Source organism: Anabas testudineus, chromosome 13 (genome assembly GCF_900324465.2).
Source record: "Anabas testudineus chromosome 13, fAnaTes1.2, whole genome shotgun sequence".
In the NCBI taxonomy this organism is placed as follows: domain Eukaryota; kingdom Metazoa; phylum Chordata; class Actinopteri; order Anabantiformes; family Anabantidae; genus Anabas; species Anabas testudineus.
The window spans coordinates 7,116,758-7,134,949 of record NC_046622.1 but is presented as its reverse complement, the minus strand read 5'-3'; the positions used below and the strand labels follow the sequence as shown (position 1 = coordinate 7,134,949).

General features: G+C 41.8%; 2 protein-coding genes across 2 annotated transcripts; one reads left to right on the top strand and one right to left on the bottom strand.

Moving 5' to 3' along the window:
* Positions 1 to 4,299: 4,299 nt before the first annotated feature.
* On the top strand, positions 4,300 to 13,942 carry si:ch211-149e23.4. Its single transcript, XM_026339559.1, has 14 exons — positions 4,300 to 4,447; positions 6,208 to 6,549; positions 6,726 to 7,034; positions 8,793 to 9,074; positions 9,158 to 9,314; positions 9,897 to 10,066; positions 10,172 to 10,453; positions 10,571 to 10,870; positions 10,967 to 11,251; positions 11,354 to 11,516; positions 11,702 to 11,862; positions 11,956 to 12,031; positions 13,235 to 13,262; positions 13,422 to 13,942. Exons 1-14 carry the CDS (start codon positions 4,381 to 4,383, stop codon positions 13,569 to 13,571), a joined length of 2,772 nt encoding a protein of 923 aa, XP_026195344.1. The 5' UTR covers positions 4,300 to 4,380; the 3' UTR covers positions 13,572 to 13,942.
* Positions 13,943 to 14,391: 449 nt separating this feature from the next.
* Positions 14,392 to 18,053, bottom strand: rrp8 (ribosomal RNA processing 8). The gene is made up of 8 exons (XM_026363641.1): positions 18,047 to 18,053; positions 17,839 to 17,956; positions 17,222 to 17,483; positions 16,237 to 17,110; positions 15,579 to 15,708; positions 15,388 to 15,494; positions 15,217 to 15,313; positions 14,392 to 14,812 (listed from the first exon to the last, which is right to left on the bottom strand). The coding sequence occupies exons 2-8, from the start codon at positions 17,941 to 17,943 to the stop codon at positions 14,699 to 14,701; spliced, it is 1,689 nt and encodes a 562-aa protein (XP_026219426.1). The 5' UTR covers positions 17,944 to 17,956; positions 18,047 to 18,053; the 3' UTR covers positions 14,392 to 14,698.
* Between the last annotated feature and the right edge of the window lie 139 nt (positions 18,054 to 18,192).

The following is an 18,192-nucleotide window of genomic DNA, read 5'->3' as shown; positions in this document are numbered from 1 at the left end:
TTTGTTTTTCGGCCTGTTTTGGTATAAATGGCATCGTTTCCTTAGATGAACTTCAGAAACTCATCTCCTCCCCACGAGGGGAGTTGCACCGGTTGCTTTATCACAAACTCGCAGTCTGCTGGTTGAAGAGTCCTGCGGTGGGGGAAGCCAGGATGGCTGCCAGGTCTGGAGGGGTGCGCAGGCCCAGCCATGCTCAGCACGTCCCAAACAACCGGTGCACGAACCAGAACCATCTGCTGTCCATTTCACTTACATTCTCACTTGATGCTCTGCCAGCGGCTCACTTTTTCACCCCTGGAACGAGACTAATCCTCCAGTCCACACATGAGCCACCAAAGCTTTGGGTTCAGCTGGCAGGACACCAGTTACTCCTCTGATTCATGTCTGAGAAAACAAAGGACTGTACTTCTCTGAAACACATTTCAAAACAGTATCATTTATCACAAACTCTCTTCTGAACTCAGTCCACTTTAGTTACTGTAATGAGCACACTGGCTTCTCCACTCTTCTTGAGTGTGTTTGAGTAATTTCCATCAACTTAATAACTACTGAGCACTCAGCAGCCGGCATCAACTGTTCTGTTGAAGTACATAAATGGTTCATGACCCGAGCATCATCTCCTTCACAGCTCCATCACTGTTTGAGTAATTTCCACCAACTAAATAACCATTAAGCACTCAGCATCCTGGCCTTAAAGCACACTGGGGCATCAAAGAAGAAGAAGAGATTGAACAGATAATTGTGACTCATAGAGAAAAGATTACAGCAAAGCTGAAAATGCAGACATGGATTCAGTTTTTGCTCAGGGAACTTGCTCGTAGCTGCACAAAACCTTCTCTTATTCACTGCATCACAGGAACTGTGAGGGACTGAATTTGTTTGATGGCCTTTCATACTTTTCTTGACAGTTGTAAGACATTACAAGAATCAGTATTTCAGTATGAGTCACCTTATTCCGTGAGCACACAACAAAGTGTTTATAGAAAACGATGATTAATCAAGAATCACTGTGTGTGTGCGGAGTGAAATTTCAGGTTTCCATTTTTCTCTTTCGGGTAATGTCATGCTGTGGAGTGATGGATTTCATAATGCAAATTGGGACGTTAGAGAACAAGTCATGAACATTCATGACACGATTATGATTCACTTTGAATGTATGAGGTTGTTTAAGGTATTACATTCTAATGGAAGGATGTTGAGTGAGGGAATTTAAGTTTTTGTGTCAGATAAAATCAAATAGTCTTATGAATCTTCATCTACATTTAAGGTGTTTATATTGTTTCATGGGTACAAGTGCAGAGCTGCTTTTCTGTGGTCTGCACCTCCCCCTCACTGGTGTGCACTTCACTGCACTGTTTGTCTGCAGAAGGTTTTATCAGTCAATACATCGATCAAACCTGTACGCAACCTTTCACATGTTGAAGTGACAAGCTAATGTGATAAACGAGGCAGCAGATGATAAAAGTGAAATGATTAAAACATTGAAACATTTACCCTTTTATCAACTGCTGAGGGCAAATTAAGGTTTTCACTTAGAAAGATAATAAAATATTGTTAAAGATTTGTAAAACCAACAGATTGTAAAGTGCATCACAATCAGAAGCTAACACAACGTAATGCAATAATATAAAAATACTGCAGATGTTACTTAAGATACTTTTGAAGCATTTGAACTCAAAAAACCATGTGGACGACCAGGTGCATCAAATACGGGGCAAGAGATGGCACTAGCATGCATGATGGGAGGCCCCACCCCACAAATTACAGGAGTTTAAGCAGTGGATTTTATCTCAGGGACAGATTAGAGCTGTTTTGGTGGCAGAAGGGGAACTACACAATGATAGACAGGTGGTCTTAATGTTGTAGCTGACTGGTGGATTATATCATAAGTGGGTAAAGATAAAGTTATAACGTACAGACTCCAACACACACACGCAGATGTGAGTGGTACTTGAAGACATCAGTCCTGATAGTTCAGTCTTCAGCTTGTCTTTCCACACATATGCCAGCAGAGTCACAGGCCAAAACTGGTATGTGTCTCAGATTGATAGTGTCACATTAATCAAATTTTGTGTCACTGTGGAATCTGTTTAAACGACTGTGTGTGTGTGTGTGTGTGTGTGTGTGTGTGTGTGTGTGTGTGTGTGTGTGTGTGTGTGTGTGTGTGTGTGTGTGTGTGTGTGAGGCCTGGAGGGTTTGGTGATAATTCAGCTGCAAATGAATAACAGCGGGAAGAGATGGTGCAGATGATCAGTGATTTTCCTCTTCTCATGTACGTGATGATAAGGTTCCACAGAGTTAAGTAGGTTACCACACATCCCTTCACAGGCAGCTTTACTGGAGCTTTACTGCAGACGCATTATTACTGGCTGATTACCAACCACATTTTTCCAGCTGAACTTCCACATGTGTGGAATTACGGTTTTGATTAACCAAATATGTACTTCCATCATGTAGGTTTGTCAGTTACCGTGCAGACCTATGGTTTACCTGAGGCACATGTGCCACCAGCTGTGGTCTTCTTCTTTCTCTTGAATCTGTTCAGGCTCCTTATACATCTGTAAAATCTATAAATACCTATTGTGTGAAATGTTAACAATTCTCTGTCAGTAAAACGCATTAGCTCCCAGACAGCGTTGTACACCAGGAAAAGCCTGAAACATTCCAGACTCCGCTCCACCTCCGTCTACCTTCAGGGAATAACCACTTCAGGTAATTTAATTAGCAGAAAAAATTACCTCCAGATTGTCCGTGCTCATGTGATTACACCAGGTTTTAAGAGATAGACTCAACACCATGTCAAGTGTTTGCCCTGCATGTGAGTTTGGTCATGGACTGAACTGTGTTTTACCTTCCGGAGATATGATCATCCACAGTCAGAATCGGGTCGGGGAGCAAGATCGGAAAACAAGAGGAGCTTTAATGTTGCTTAGATCACGCCGCCAAAACCTCTGTCATCCGTCTGTGTGGTTCAGAAGCTGATTTCTATGATTTGTAAATCGATTCTACATGTATTCTTGTAAATCAATATCCTAATTTGTTTTCCCTTCATCCATCTCAAAAATAACTCAAGAGAAGCTTAACAGGAAACCGAGGTATGATGCCCTTTGATACAAATTACTTAAAACCCTTTGAAGGACTTTCAAATGGAGATTAAAGTGCCAATTTGCATGAAATAAATAACTTTAAGGATTAAACATCTGAATTTCATCTTGAATAGATGAAAGGTGGGCGCTGGATGTAGCTTGGGCTCCTTCTTTTGCGTTTTTATTAATAATTCTGATGTGTAAACTCAAATTTAAGGTGTATTTAGGGGCCTTGGCCTCAAAGGACACAAACAAAGGTTTTCTATTCTACCATTTAAAGTTGTTGTGTGGATTTAAAAGGACATGAAGTCTTCTGAATAGATATTAGTCCCCTGTAGGCCACCTAGAAGATTGACTGGGCTGTGTGTGTTTGTGGAGTAGAGAGAGGAACATCTATTTTCTTTGTTGTAAAACCCACTTTCACACGCTATGAAATCTCTCACTACAGCTGGCAGTTTCACACCAGCCAATTCAAAAAGCCGTTACACACCACATGCCCTCAAAATGTGTTGGCAGCTATTTTTCCTTTTTTGTCAGGTCATTTCATTCACTGTCATCCTCCTGTGGTGTGGATGAGTCAACACCAAAGTTGATCAGCTTGAACAGGAAATAAAAGATGGAAACCTCACATAGGCCCTCCTGAAATACTGTGCAATGCTGAGCTCCTGCAAAACAGCTCAGTCATCCACATTTTTTTTAATTTCCAGTCTTTAATGCAGGACGAGTTTGACTGAAAAAACTAAACACGAAGCCTCAAAGTGCATTAGATTAGCAGAAAGCAAAGCATGTGCAGTGGTAAGATGTCTCACAGACGTTCAATGTCTGAGGTCCTCAGCAGGGACGGGATGTATGAATGATGCATGGCTTCACCACTTCCCAAGGCACCCTGCTATATGAGGTGGCTGAGTAACTGAACAGACACGTCCTGCATGACTACTCCAACTAGAAGAAAACAGACTCTGGACAACTGAGAAGTAACGACTACAAGAGACATTCAAATATGCACACAAACACACACAGTTATTTTTTGCACATAGCAGAAGATGTGGTTTTACACACAGGTATCATGCGTGTGCGTGTGTGTGTGAGCGTGTACCAATACAGTATGTGGGTAAAAGAGTAGCAAACATGCACACACAAAAAACACATGCCCGAACGTCAGTGTCAGCTGTAGAGGGCGTGTGCCTCTAACCATAAACCACAGCAGACACACACATATACACACACACTTAAATACCCTTAAGACTTACATACAGTCAGTTTGTCCAACTCTATTTCTCTCAGTGACACCATCATGGGATGCTCAGGGCTGTTGATTTTGGGTCTTGTCCTAAATGTTGCTCACTGCTTGGAAATTCTGGGTAAGTCTGCAGGGTTACAACCCATCTGTGACTGTCAGCTGTTTATGAGCGTCTTTTACTGGCCCTTGAGGTCTTATTTAACCTGCAGCATGTACACTAAACAGTGCTGCTATGGTTTTCCTAAGTGATTAGTCCAATTATAAATGCATAAGGCCGTAAAACCACATGCTGGATGCATCTCAGAAGTACTAAATAATGACTATTTCTCAAATGAATTACTGTTGGTATGTTAGCTCTGCCTCTGTGGCCATAAGCAGTGTTGGTATGACCGAAAACCACATTAGTTTCATTATAGTATTGATCTTAATATACTATATGAAGTGTCATTAACCTTTTTTTTCCCTGTGAAAAGATTAAGGCTTCTGTTTGTTTAGAGATTCCCCTGTTTGGTTTTGGGTTCAGTCTTTGTTTCTGCCGAGTCACTGAGTCTTCAAGTTGGAGATGAAAGTTTAAATGTGTGAAAAAGCTTTGTTTTTTGAAGTCGAAACTCTTATTTGTTTACCGCATCCCCAGTCTGCAAAGGAAGACTTGCTGCATTGTGTGCAACGGGTGAATGGTTCCTGTTTGGTGAGAAAAAGAAGCCCCCAGGCTTCAGGAAATACAATGCAGTGCATGAATGCATGAATTTTTTTCTCAGTTATCACCCCCTTTGCATCCTTAAGGTGTGCCTTTCCCATGCTTGGCTGACATTTATTTTGGCAATAAGCTGCAAGGGTAAATGAATTATGAACCCACTAGGCATAATTGAACTGATACAGCATATTTATTTCTCTCTCTCTCTGTCCTTTCCTCTTGGAGGTTCCACAGTGTTTCCATTTTAAACACTGTATGATGCAAGCTGTTTAGTTTACACTGCAGCAGCTGGCTGTATGTACAATGGTTTTCAATAAGGCAGTGCGGCAGCAACCTATCATCATTTTCCTCATCATGTATCTAAAGCTGAATAGAAGTTCTTGGCTTCAGAGCAAAATGTGTCCTCAAGTGCACTTTGATGGAGTCAGCAGAGGAAGCAGAGGGAAGGGACTTGGTATGCACTGGAGTCTGCACACTGTCCTTTCTGCAAGTGTCAGCTTCTATTAAATGTCCTTTCCTGTGAACCCCGGCTAATCGTGGCTGATTTCTCAACAGTGTGGAAGGACGTAGTCGTCAGTGTCTGGATATACATCAGGGCATAACTTTTGGACTGTTTTCATTTCATTAACATAATGGAGTTCTCTATTAACCATACATAATAAAGGTGTCATTGTGTACCACAAACGCCAAAAACTGTTGCTAAACCCTATCTTCAACATACAATATGTTGCTTTAGCGTATATTACTATTCCATGTTATTTCACTTTACTGCCTGCATGGGATGACAATGGATGGTCCCTCACTTTGGTCCAAACTAAGGCTAAGGCAGGTTAACATGCTGACATTAGCATTTGGCTCAAAGCACCGATAGCATGACTGTAGCCTCCTGTTTATATTGATTAGTCATTTACATGTTCTAATCATGAAGCAATGAGTAGTAGCTTCATATCCAGTGACCCAGTTAGTTTGCCTCATCATCACAGTTTCACTTACCCAGTGAATGACTGGATTGGATGTGAGGCACGGGAATGGACATCTTTCTATCGGCCTCCTGTCTGTTCTCACAGGAACAGGAACAATCACATTTGTCCCCTTGAGACATTTCTGCTTTGCTTGCAGTTTCAGTTTTAGGACTGTTTAGGTGAACTTTTGACCTCTCATTATTACTGTGTTGTCCTGTATCTCAGGTCAGAGCAAGGACACGATTATTGAGAACACACAAAACATCACAGCGGTCCTGGGAGAAGATGCGTACCTGAGCTGTAGATATCTGGGTGACAGTAAGATCCAGAAGGCCGTGTGGAGACGCCAGTTTACCTCCAAAACACATACCACTAAATCCAGGGCACTGGCAGGAATGACTTCAACGAAGTCCTTTGGAAACTCAGGCTTCTCGGAGCCAGATGCTCTCACCAACCTCACAGTCAAGATGAACGTGTCCAGTATGGAATTAGAGGGAGAATACAGCTGTGAGTTTGAAACAGAGGAAGAGGATTTTGTCTCCGAGGTTACATATGTCACCATCATCGGTAAGCTAAGCCAACAGTGTTGTTGTTTCATTATTCATCACTATGTGAAGCAATCAGCCTGAAGATAAAAATACCCAATCTGAAAGGTCATAACTTCTGCTCTACTAGTCTGATTTTAATTAAACTCATAGAGAGCACATAAAAACTGACTTATTTGTGTGTTGATTCATTCACAGTTCGGCCCGAAATACAGGTTCGGGTGAATGTTGAGACCATAAACGGCACTCACTACCAGTCCGTGTCATGCTCCGCCATTGGTGGCAAGCCCACCCCTCACATCAAGTGGTTACTCAATGGCCGCCCAGCCTCAGATTACCCCTTCAACATCAATGTGAGCAGCACTGTTCACTCTAACGGCACCTCCACCCTGAGCAGCATCCTCCGTTTCCCCACCCACCTGCAGGATGAGGACAGCGTGACATGTGAGGTGCAACACCCGACCCTCCCAAACTCTAAACGCACCACAGTGAGGGTGGAAACCTATGGTACGCTCACAATTAAAGCTGCGTGTGTCAGTGCTGTGTTTTTATATCTGTGTTGCAAGAAGTTGCCGTATTGCTCCTCTTCCAGTTACAGTTTCGTAACCATGTATCAAGACTCAGCACAAACTCAAAGGGAACAATAACTTTCCCCTGCTGATTTTTTTCACACCGGCCACTGCTTCTCACTCTGCTCCACATACACAGTGACAGACCATAAATCACATTGCACAGTGCAACGCACTCATGTGGGAGTGTGCTCTTTCACTGGTCTGTGTGTGTGTGTGTGTGTGTGGATAACTGTGTGAAACAACATAATGCAGTAACAGCGTGGTAACTAATTAATAACATGTTATAATATTCTAATAACATTATATTATAATGTGGCATAATGGTGCTTCTTTCCCATAAATATCCACTGGTGCGATACAAAGATCAGTGCGATATGGCATATTGTGACAGATTAGAACATCTTCACTCATACATTTTACTACAGTGTAAAATATACAAGAAAACACAGTGTACCTGTTTTTCATTATGAGCACAAGCTAAATTGCTCATCATGCAGATTGAGTAAAGTGTACTGTATCACTGGATGTAATACAGTACACATGATGTGTCCATCACTTTGAACTTAAAGCTGGTAGACAGATCTAATTTTAATTATATTACACACTACTGGGTGGTTACACAACTAAAGCAATGATCTGGTCTGCTGTTCAGTTCACAGGTGCCTGTGTCAGTGAGTGACTTCAGTAAAACTGACTCATTGTACAGTTTTGATGGTGAATTACAGCTCACTGTACAGTTTACCCCTGTAAAGTGTGTATTTGTTGCACAGTTCATCCTCTGATGACACTTAATAATACTAAATTCTGCTTGTTAATGTAAGCGGTTAGAACGAAACCCTACACACTCTTGGTTTTGTTGTCACCTAAATGTGTCAAAAACTGACCCAGTAACATTCAGGTTCAAACCCCTTATGTAGAGTAGGATGTGGTTCCCACTGCACATGCACTGCCACCAGGAAACCTGAATTTAAACAAAAGTGAAGCGTTTTTTTACTTTTATTGTCAACTAATGACTTTATTAGTTTATTTGTTTGACCGTTTTTATTTTCCACTTGTGTTTTGTTCCTACAACAGACTTTACTGTAATGACCCCATTAGCATGAGCTGGGCCAGCCAGCTCATTTGTCATGACACGTTCACACTGCACTGAAGCTCTGCAGCTTAGGTAATTTTATGACTGCAGTGGTGAAATCCACACATAACCCAGGTGTTAACAGAGTGAATTTTTAAAGCCAAATCATTTTAACTCACTTTGGTTGTACATACCCTTCCCAAAACCCAAGCTATTATAAGGTATTGGCTTCCTTCTCTTACTCATTAGGGATGGATGGCTGTTGCATGACACCACAGCTTCTATGTATTTGATAATAGACTCTGATCTCTGCTGATTCCTGCATTAAATCCTGTGGTTGTATCAGCTTTGGTTGGACAGCAGCTGGGCCAGACATCTGCTCTCAGTTGCAGCCCAGCCAACAGATGGGACAGGTGATAAGCCTAAGTCAGCACTCTCCAAAACCCAAGCAGAAGCACCTTATGGCCTGTGTTTAGCTAACATTCAGCTCATCCGGCCCCGGCTTCCTATTTAACAAAAACACCCCAAGCCTCCACTTGCAATCTGACTTTTTAATTTGCTGGAAAAAACATTAGACCTTGTGAAAGAATAACTCTTCTCGCCTTTCTTCCTGCTCTGCAGCGAGGCCAAACGTAACCATTAAAGCAGAGATGGTACAACAAGGAGGAAATGAGTTCTGGGTGGTCTCTTGCATTTCATCTGGAGGGAGACCTGACACTGACATCTCCTTGGCTTTGAGCACAGATGAGGAGCTGCAGAGAGAGAATGACACAGACTCAGACGTACAAAAACTCTCAGTGTACCTTCCTGCAACAAAGTACGAAGGCCATAATGTCACCTGCATGTTTAAACACCCTAAATTTACCCACAGAGAGTCACGAGTCTTTACACTGCCATCGTTTTGTGAGTATTTAACCTGTATAAATTCTTCTTGTGCTCATGAAAAGGACATTATAGAAACAACTGTTGTTGTCTTGCATCTACAGATTTTTCTAGAGTTCAGTTGTTGGACTCACAGCCAGGAATCAACAACAATGACTTTCAAGGCAGTGAGTCACTAAAGCTGCAGGAAGGACAGAGAGACGCTGTTATTGTCCTGCAGGTCACTGGGAATGTGCCGCGTTACAATTTAACCTGCAAAAAGTAAGAAACGTTTGCTCTTAAAGGGGCAAAGTTCACTCAGCTCATGTGGTATTAAACTAAATATTAGCACATTTTGTCCCAACATTATTTTGAATCTGTCTTTTAAGAATCCTACAACTTTACTAAGAGCTGCATCTAATCTCTGCAGCAGAGCTTTAAGACAGATTGTCTCGTCTCATATATTGATTTCAGTGCTGTAATGCTTTGGTTTGATCAGTAATTGACTTTTTTTAATTGTTTACATTGATTTATTTTTAAAGTGTCATTATTTGCATCATGACAAGAGGAATCTGATGTAAAACTTAACTTTTTTTCTTGATGCAAACAATTTGATGCAGACATATTTACATTTTTAGAAAGAAGTGGCAGCGATACTACTTTTTTTTTTACACGTACACATAGAGTGAAACAACCTACATCTCCTGTGGAGGATGTGGTCTCACGTTTGGTGGCATCAAACCACAAGTGATAGACAGCAGGAACCAGATTGAGACACAATCCTGATCACAACAACAAATAGAGTTTTTTTTACGTTTTAACCATAAAATCTGAAGCTTGAAGTTTGTGTTTGCTTCTTTGTAGGGATGATGGTCTCCTACCTGATGATATTGAGCTGGTTGGCAGCAGCCTCACGCTTCAGGGTCCTGTGGAGCATCATCACGCCGGCCTGTATGAGTGCATCTTCTCTTATCACCATCTTAAAGCAATGCTACAGTTTAACATCACAGTTAACCCTCATGTTACTCAGCCTGGTAGGTGAAACTGTTTGCAAGTATTTCTTTAATGACTACACTATGAATTGTCCACTTTATATATAATATTGATGTGGAACCTTCTGCCCACGCCCTTCCTCTCAGTTCCACCCACAATCCAGGTTGATTTGCGGACTGAAGATGGGAACAGGGTGATTGAATGCTCAGCAACTGATGCTGTTCCTGAAGCCAACATGTCCTGGCTTCTACCGGAGGGTGTGTCTGGAGACTCTTGGTTCAATTTCACTTCTCATAATGGGAGCCACTCTGTCAGGGGAGTTTTACTCCTCCCTGCCTGCTTGCCTTGGGAGCTCACTGCAGAGTGTGTGATAAATCACCCAGCATTTGAGGAGCCAGAAAACAGAAGCATAACACTCCCTCTTTGCGGTATGTTCTACAAATCTAGCAAAGGATAATTTTCCAGTGTAGTGGACATATTTGGCCATTTAAGCACACCATAGATTTTATTGTTTTCATGTAAAGAACAGTCTGTTTCCCACACAGCTCGCCCCAACATCACCATAAACTCCAGCACTGAGTGGAAAGACGGGGATAAGTTCACAAACGTGGACTGCTTGGCACAGAGTGTTGCTCCTGCAGCAGCTGTAAGCTGGCTCCTCGGAAACAGTGACGACGTTATTAGCCATGTGATGGAAACTAAAGTCCAGGCTGATGGTTTAGTGTTGGTCCATAGTTCTGTGCAGGTCTCGTCTTCTTTGTATGCTGGACAGAATCTGACCTGCATGGTGAAGCATCCGAGCCTGGAGGAACCAGAGAAAAGAACTATACACGTTCCTGTGCACAGTACGTTATTTCTTCTGTTTATATATTTCATTCTATGGCACATACAACCTCACACAGCTGCTCATCTCCTTCCTATCACCCCTTGTTTCCTTTCAGAAGCCCCTCAGCTGAGTGTGTCTGTGATGAGACAACACGCTTCTCATCTCTGGCTGGCAGTGTGTGACTGCGCGGGGGAGGATGTCAGGACGAACCTCGCCTGGATTCTTCCTGAAGGTGCCAAAGGTCAAACAACCCTGCAGTCAAAATATGAAGGACGTGCTATGAAAGCCAGGCTGACTTATCAGTTTCCTCTGGCTCTTCATGAGGGGCAGAACCTGACCTGTGTGTACAAGTTTGAACATGGGACCACAGAGAAGAGGAGTGTTCATGTCCCCAAATATTGTGAGTGTGTAGAAATAGCACTGTTGCTCTAAATGGAGAATTTCACATACACAAAGCTGAAGATCAAGGTTCATCATCAAGTTTCAACTTACTTTTCTACAGATATCTCTGCCGTGAAAGTCTTGAACCACACGACTACTTTGCAAACCCGCCACAGTGGTGAAGCCCACATGAACAGACTCACTCTCGAGGAAAGTCAACGCAACCAGAAAATACTGCTCCAAGTCGAAGGCAACGTGCCACAGTATGAGCTCAGTTGTAAAAGGTGGTGTATCATATATTATCTATCATGACATCATTGTGAGGAAGCACCTGTACACACAGTGTGCTGGACTACTTTCAATGTTCACCATTTAAAGGAGCTGATACACTGAATGCCATCGTGAAATACATCTGTTGTTCTATTTTTAATGAAATGTCTTCGGTTCTGTATTTCTATTTGTATTTCAGGAATGACGGATCATTCGTTCTCATGGAGGGGCTTGCAATCATATTCCAGTCAGAGATCACAGAGCGGGATCAGGGCCTGTACACCTGCCAGGCGTCCTTCTATCACCACACGGCCCAAGTCAAATTTCACGTGGAGGTCATGAGTGACGACAAACACCTTGGTGAATGAAACTGAAATTCTTTAACATAATGGACATTTGCTGAGACCTTTGTGATTGTGGCTTTACTGTAATGTGTATATGTGTATGTTGCAGCACTGGTGTCCATGATCGGCATCTCCTCAGCCTCGGCCATCTTACTCATCCTCATCGTCACTCTCTGGTTGTGCTGGTGAGTTAAATGCCTTCACAGGTGACAGGCTGCAGCTCGGCAGGTGATGTGCTGATGAGCAAATGAGGGCAACGCTGCCAGCGCTGTACAAAGTGAGACAAACAGGATGTGTAGATCGTTAACACAAGACACTAAAACCCTAGTTTCACAAACAGGAAGCAGTGTGGCTAAAGCAGACAGGTGTCTGTGCCACCGCAGCCCTGGTAGAAAATGTTCCTCCTGTTAGTGTGAACAACAGATTTATTTTCCAGTTTCCTGCTCTGGCTTTTAGCAGTGTTACTTCTGGCAGCTGCAGCAGTAGACTGCTGTTAGTTGGCCCATTATCACCAATGCCACATCGCAGAAGCAAAGGTAAAAGGTCCAGAATGTCCACATCTTCGGAAGTTATTAGTATAATGAAATTCGAGCTGCCATTCATCAATGAAAAATCCACAAATCCATCCTTTAATCTTATTGCTGCTGGAAAAAATCAGTGAGTCACTCTTCTCTTACGACTGATGTGGGATGTCTGTCACGATCCTAGAACTGTTTATGGTTTCTGCCTGCAGACGTTTCCACATTTCCACAATCAATGCCAACTCTTAACTTTTGTCAGAAATGTTTATCAGGACCAAGTCAGGCCTTGCTGTGACTAAAGCTGCACTGTGCAGCACCACAGTGGTTCAGAGGCAACTTCAATAGACCTGTCTGTCAGGTCAGAACATTTGGTCAAGGTGTCATTGGTTGATAGAGGCTCTGTGCCATTATCCTTTGCTCCTGTGGGAAGGTCCTGTCAGGCTAATTTGGGAAGGTCAGTCACACAGAGCACAACAAGCTCCACAAGAAAATATGACTCCCCGGAGAGGAAAGCTATTCTGGGACTAACGTCCACCCTCCTCACCGTCCTGTTCAGTGCTGAGGACTCTTTGCGACAGCAGCAGGTCTTCATTGGGTTGTTGTCACCAGGGTCACAATGTACAGAGTGAGCTGCTGCGTCTGACATCAGAGGTCAATGAGGAGGACTCAGGTCACCACTCGGCTCCACTGATTTTCCCGTCGCATTTTGCATTCTCACCTGCAACCTGCCTGTTTGAAGTGACTCTTCAAATGTCACATTAAGTCATAGTGCCATCTAGTGGTTACATGTAACCCCACAAGTTGCTCAAAAATCAAAATATGTATTTTTTCCTGGTAAATAAAAACTTTTTTGTTTTTATTTTACAGCAAAATAAACAGCACGACAAAATATAAGGTACGTTTCATTCCTGTTAACTTGCAGAAATCCTCCCATTCAGAAATTGTGGTTTTCACTCCTACGTTCACCTCAGCTTCTTTGCTTTTATGCCAATCTTAGCCCAAAATGCTTCGTCTCTCAACCTTCTTTCTCTCTTGCACACTCTTAATAATTCAGAAGCCGGAGTCTCTCTCGGCCTTGACAACCCTGATGCAGGAGCCCGGCTCTCCTGAGGTGAAGAAGCCAAACATGACGGAGAGAGACAATAAAGAATACACTCAACTGATCAGTTACTCCATAGTCATCGATGTGAAGAGCACAGTGTGAAGGAAAAAGGTGCTTTCGAGGGCTTTGTATTAGACATACAGCTTTACATTGTGCACAAACTAGAAATGAAGGCTTACAGGCACGGCAGCATTGTTTAAGATTTCAGTATACTGACTGTAGAATTTAATGCTCTGTTTTTAGATGTGGTCATTATATTATTGTTATTTTTAAATTCCTTGTTGTTTTGACTGACTGGCATTAATGATTTTAAATGCATTAATTTTTGTTGCACTTTTTCACCTTACTTGAATTGTGTACTGTTTTTATGCACGTGTTTTGAGATACTTGTCAATAAAATCTGCTGTTTTAATATGTTACTGCAACACAACAATTAAACGATGACTGACACACTTGGCTGTGACTTTAAACTCCATCTGTCCTTGTGATATCTATGGTCGTCTATATTAGGAAAGATCATCTGCTGCATCTGGTATTGCTCATTATACATACAATGTTTAATCAAATGGCTATTTCCATACTTTGTGACCTTCTGTATCGAGTCACTACACTTCATTAAACCACACATGCCAGGTTTACATTATTAAACTATTAAACTAAGCTCACACAAACACTTCTATCTGGTTTTATGTTACTTCCCTTTTCACTGACAGGGCTGGGCTGTAAAACCTATAAATAAATTCTCATCCTGTGTATGATGCAGGCAAAGAGCTTGCAGTGCTGTGACACCCTCTTGTGGCAAATTGCTACTCATGCAACTTAATCAAATTAAGGATACAGCACCGTAAACATAAAATAAATTTATGCTCCTAACATTTATTAATAAACACACACACACGCGTAAGAGAGATTAATGTAAAAGTTTATATTTTTCAATACTCTCCAGGATTTGACATGACTCGTACAACGTTGGTTAAATTATCTGTGCAGTTTCACCTTTAACGTCGCCACATGAGGAGATTTATCTCACCGATTAGCTCCAAAGAAAGAAAAAGCACGTATGTAATCATCCACATAATTGAACTATGTCAACATCTGAACAGAACAAATTTACAAAGGCTCCTGTATCAAAAGAATAGATTGACAGAATTAAGTGTATGACTTTGTGCTGCTTTAAAAAACATCGCTCATTGACCAACAAACAGAAAACATGGAATAAAATCTCATCTTCATCTTTTCTTGTACACACAGGGCTTCAGCTGCAGTCCAAACTTTTTGACACTTTCTGGAGAGTTTGCTGTCTTCACAAATTCAAAGGAGTAGAAATGAGTGTTCTCTGTTTCCTGAAGAAAAGAGCAAACGGAAACTAAACATTGGACATCTGTTACAGTTCATACGATTATTAGACTGGGGTGTAAACCTCCGAGGATAATAATAATATTATATTAATGGTAGCATTGCAATAATTGTGGTGCCATTGTAGAGAGCCATGGTTTCCGTTGTGTTGTCACCTGATGTCACCAGTTAAAATGTCATTACCATATTTGTATGATTTATTTTGGCTTAGTTAGAGGACACCACAGCAGAAATTTGAACATGACTGGGAAGACATGAATGTACCTGAGGTTTTCTGCCACAGCACCAAAGCCACAAGCTATAAATTATACAAAATGCAGCTGCCAGCTGCTGACTTCCTTTGTGACTGTGAGATTACCAGTCAGTCACAATAACTGTTGTATATTCTCACCTTGGACACCATCTTGAATCCAAGATTTGCCAGGGCAGTGAGGAAGCTCCTCACGTTGTCGAATCGACTCGCAACTTCTGCTATTTTAAGGAAGCCTCTGCAAAAAGGTTAAACATTAGTGTACATACAAAACTAAATGTGCATATTCTAAATCAATCTTCAATCCTTTACCCCATTTTTAAGACTCGATTGGCCTCAGATAAAAAATCTGCCAGGTTGGTCCCCATGAGAGAAAGGCAGAACACAGCGATGTCCACAGAGCTGTCACGAAGCGGGACCTGCACGAGGAAAACATGTTTTATTTTATAAAGAGCTCAGAGGAAATGTGCATTCATTGACAAAAACTACAAAGCGTGACTCACATTGGCCATGTCACAGACAGTAACAAGCTCACAGGTTGCTGCCAGGTCGAAGCAGTGCACTTTGTTCTTCACACTTCGAGCTATTTTACAGTCACCACAGCCGAAGTCTGCGACCACCAGGGATGAAGGCCTGGAATAAACGACAGATGTGTTTACAATCAGTGGCTCCTGAGCTGAAAGAAACATTTCCAACATCTACACAGAACCGAAGCAGATTTAAAGCCCATTTGACAAACAGCCAAAGCGTTGCCAGAATTGTTTATCTTCTCCGAAACTGCTAATGCTAACAAGGTCATGTTGTCACAGCAGTTAACTGGAGCATTAATGAAACACCCACAGTGCAGCATTATCTCCTGAATGATTCCTCGCTGTCTTCAGCAGAGTAATGGAAGTTATGGACTGTTAAGAGCAGATAAATGATGTGGATTATTAGAGCTTTGGACCTACAGAGGATGAAATGTGAACGCTGTCTCGTTCCTTTTGGAGCTGCCAAGACAAGACTGTGTTAAAGGAAAAAACGCCGACACTAAACAAGTGAGTCTAACTCACATGTGCCACTGTTTAAAAGCACTGAGTTTCTTTATGAATGAATGAAACACTAAATTCAAAAATACAGTACTAGTAGTACTATGTTACACCAACAACGACTATGTCTCACTTTTGGCTGATGTAGGAGATGATTGCGTCCACTGGATTGGCGGGCCACCGGTGAACCTGTGCCGTGTATCCCCTGTGGTAGATCCCGAAGGCCTCTGGGTCCTGTTTGAACATTCGCTTCGCCTCGCTGCTCGTCGTGCTGTACAAAACTTCATTAATGTAGCGGAAGCGGGCCGACTCCAGCCGCTGCTCCATGCGGGACCTGAGGGAGGCAGAGCGGTCCAGTTCCACCTCTTCCTCCGGTGCTGCTGGTTCGTCTTTCTGCGTTACTGGACTCTGTTGCTGTTCTGGTTTCTGGCCGTGGAGCATTCTGCGCAGCTTGTCTCTTTTCTGACTCTGTTCTTTGCTCAGCTCAGGTTTCAGTCTTTTCACCTGCTGCTGATTGTCTGTGATCTCCACTTCGGGTTCACTTGCTTTCTGTTTTGCTCCATCAGCAGCAGATTTGGTTACTCCTTTTTCAACTTGGCCGTTCTTTGTCTTTTTCTCTTTGTCAATCCGCTGCTTCTCTTCTCTCAGCGTCTGTGTCTGTGTCTGAGCGTCTGCGTCCTCTTTAGTTATTTTTGTTTTTTGTGGCTTACATTCACGGTCCTTTGTCTTTTTCTGGGCTGCCTGGCTGTTATTGTTGGTATATAAACCTGTTTTGATTTCTTCCTTTGGTTCTTGTTTATCTGCGGATTCAGTTTCATTTACTTCTTCCTCAGGTTTATTCTGGCGGTATTTATTTTTACATTTCCTCTTGTTCTTCATTTTGTTTTTCCACTGTTGTCTGTTCAGTTTGTTTGTGTTCTCCGTCTTATTTACATCAATCTTTGCAGATGCTGTAGAATCTTTATCCTTTGTCTCACCAGCAGAAGTAGTTTTTGCCTTTTGGGCCCCTTTAGAAACATAAAAATAATAAATTATGTTATCAAGCAGTACTGACCTTTTCTGGACCAATAAAAAAGCTGTGTATGAAGCTGGGGGCCTTTAACCTCTTATTTACTTACCAAATCTGTTGTCTTTCTTCCTCTTCTTATTTACAGGTTTCTCCTCCTTCACACTCTGATCTAAGTCGCCGTTCTCTTGCTGCTCTGATGATGTCTCTGCATGTTTTCTCTTCTTCCTTCTCTTCTTCTTTTTCTTACTGTGTGATGAAGGTGCTTCCGCCTCACTGTCGCTGTCCTGCTGATGGTTGTCACTCTTCCACTCTGGCACTGATCCCAGTGTTTGCAGGGTCCGCAGCAGACTCTTTTTTCCCACAACCTTGGGCTAATAATGGGAATATGATTTATTGGGTTAGTCTTGTCTTTTAGCTAAAAATGTCCCATCTGATAAAAAACTGTCAGAAAAAAGACATTTTGACATTTCTGGGAATAATCTAACTTGTTCACTGTTTTATGTTGTGAATTTACTTCAGCAACAACTTCAGCTCATATCTAAAATGTTATTTTATTGATAGAAAAATAATCAACCACTATTTTGATAATCGATTAAGCATTTATTAATATTTCAGCAACACTTATGAACTAATGCTAAATTCCAGCATCTCACATTAAGGATTATGTTATAGATAGATGACACTGATGTATTAACTAGTTATAACATTCACTATATCTACATGTACCTTGACATTAGTGCTGCTGTTCGTCTTCGGGGTATTTTTGAGGAGTGTTTTACTCAGGACTTCAGGGTCTTGTTCGTCATTCCAGTCTTGATCTTCATTAAACATGTTTCCACTGGTACTGTCAGGAACACACACACACACATATACTAATCACTGCCACTGTTTTCTCTCAGAGCTCTAATGTTACTCTGATAACTCATTTACTCACCTGTTTAATTCTCTGACAACAAACCGAGCAGACAGAAAAATAACAGCTTGTTTCGCTGATTACGGTGTTTGAGTTAAATATTTTTGATGAATTAGCGCTTTAGTTCTAATAATACCGGTTGAAATTTCTTGTTAAATGAAAAAGCC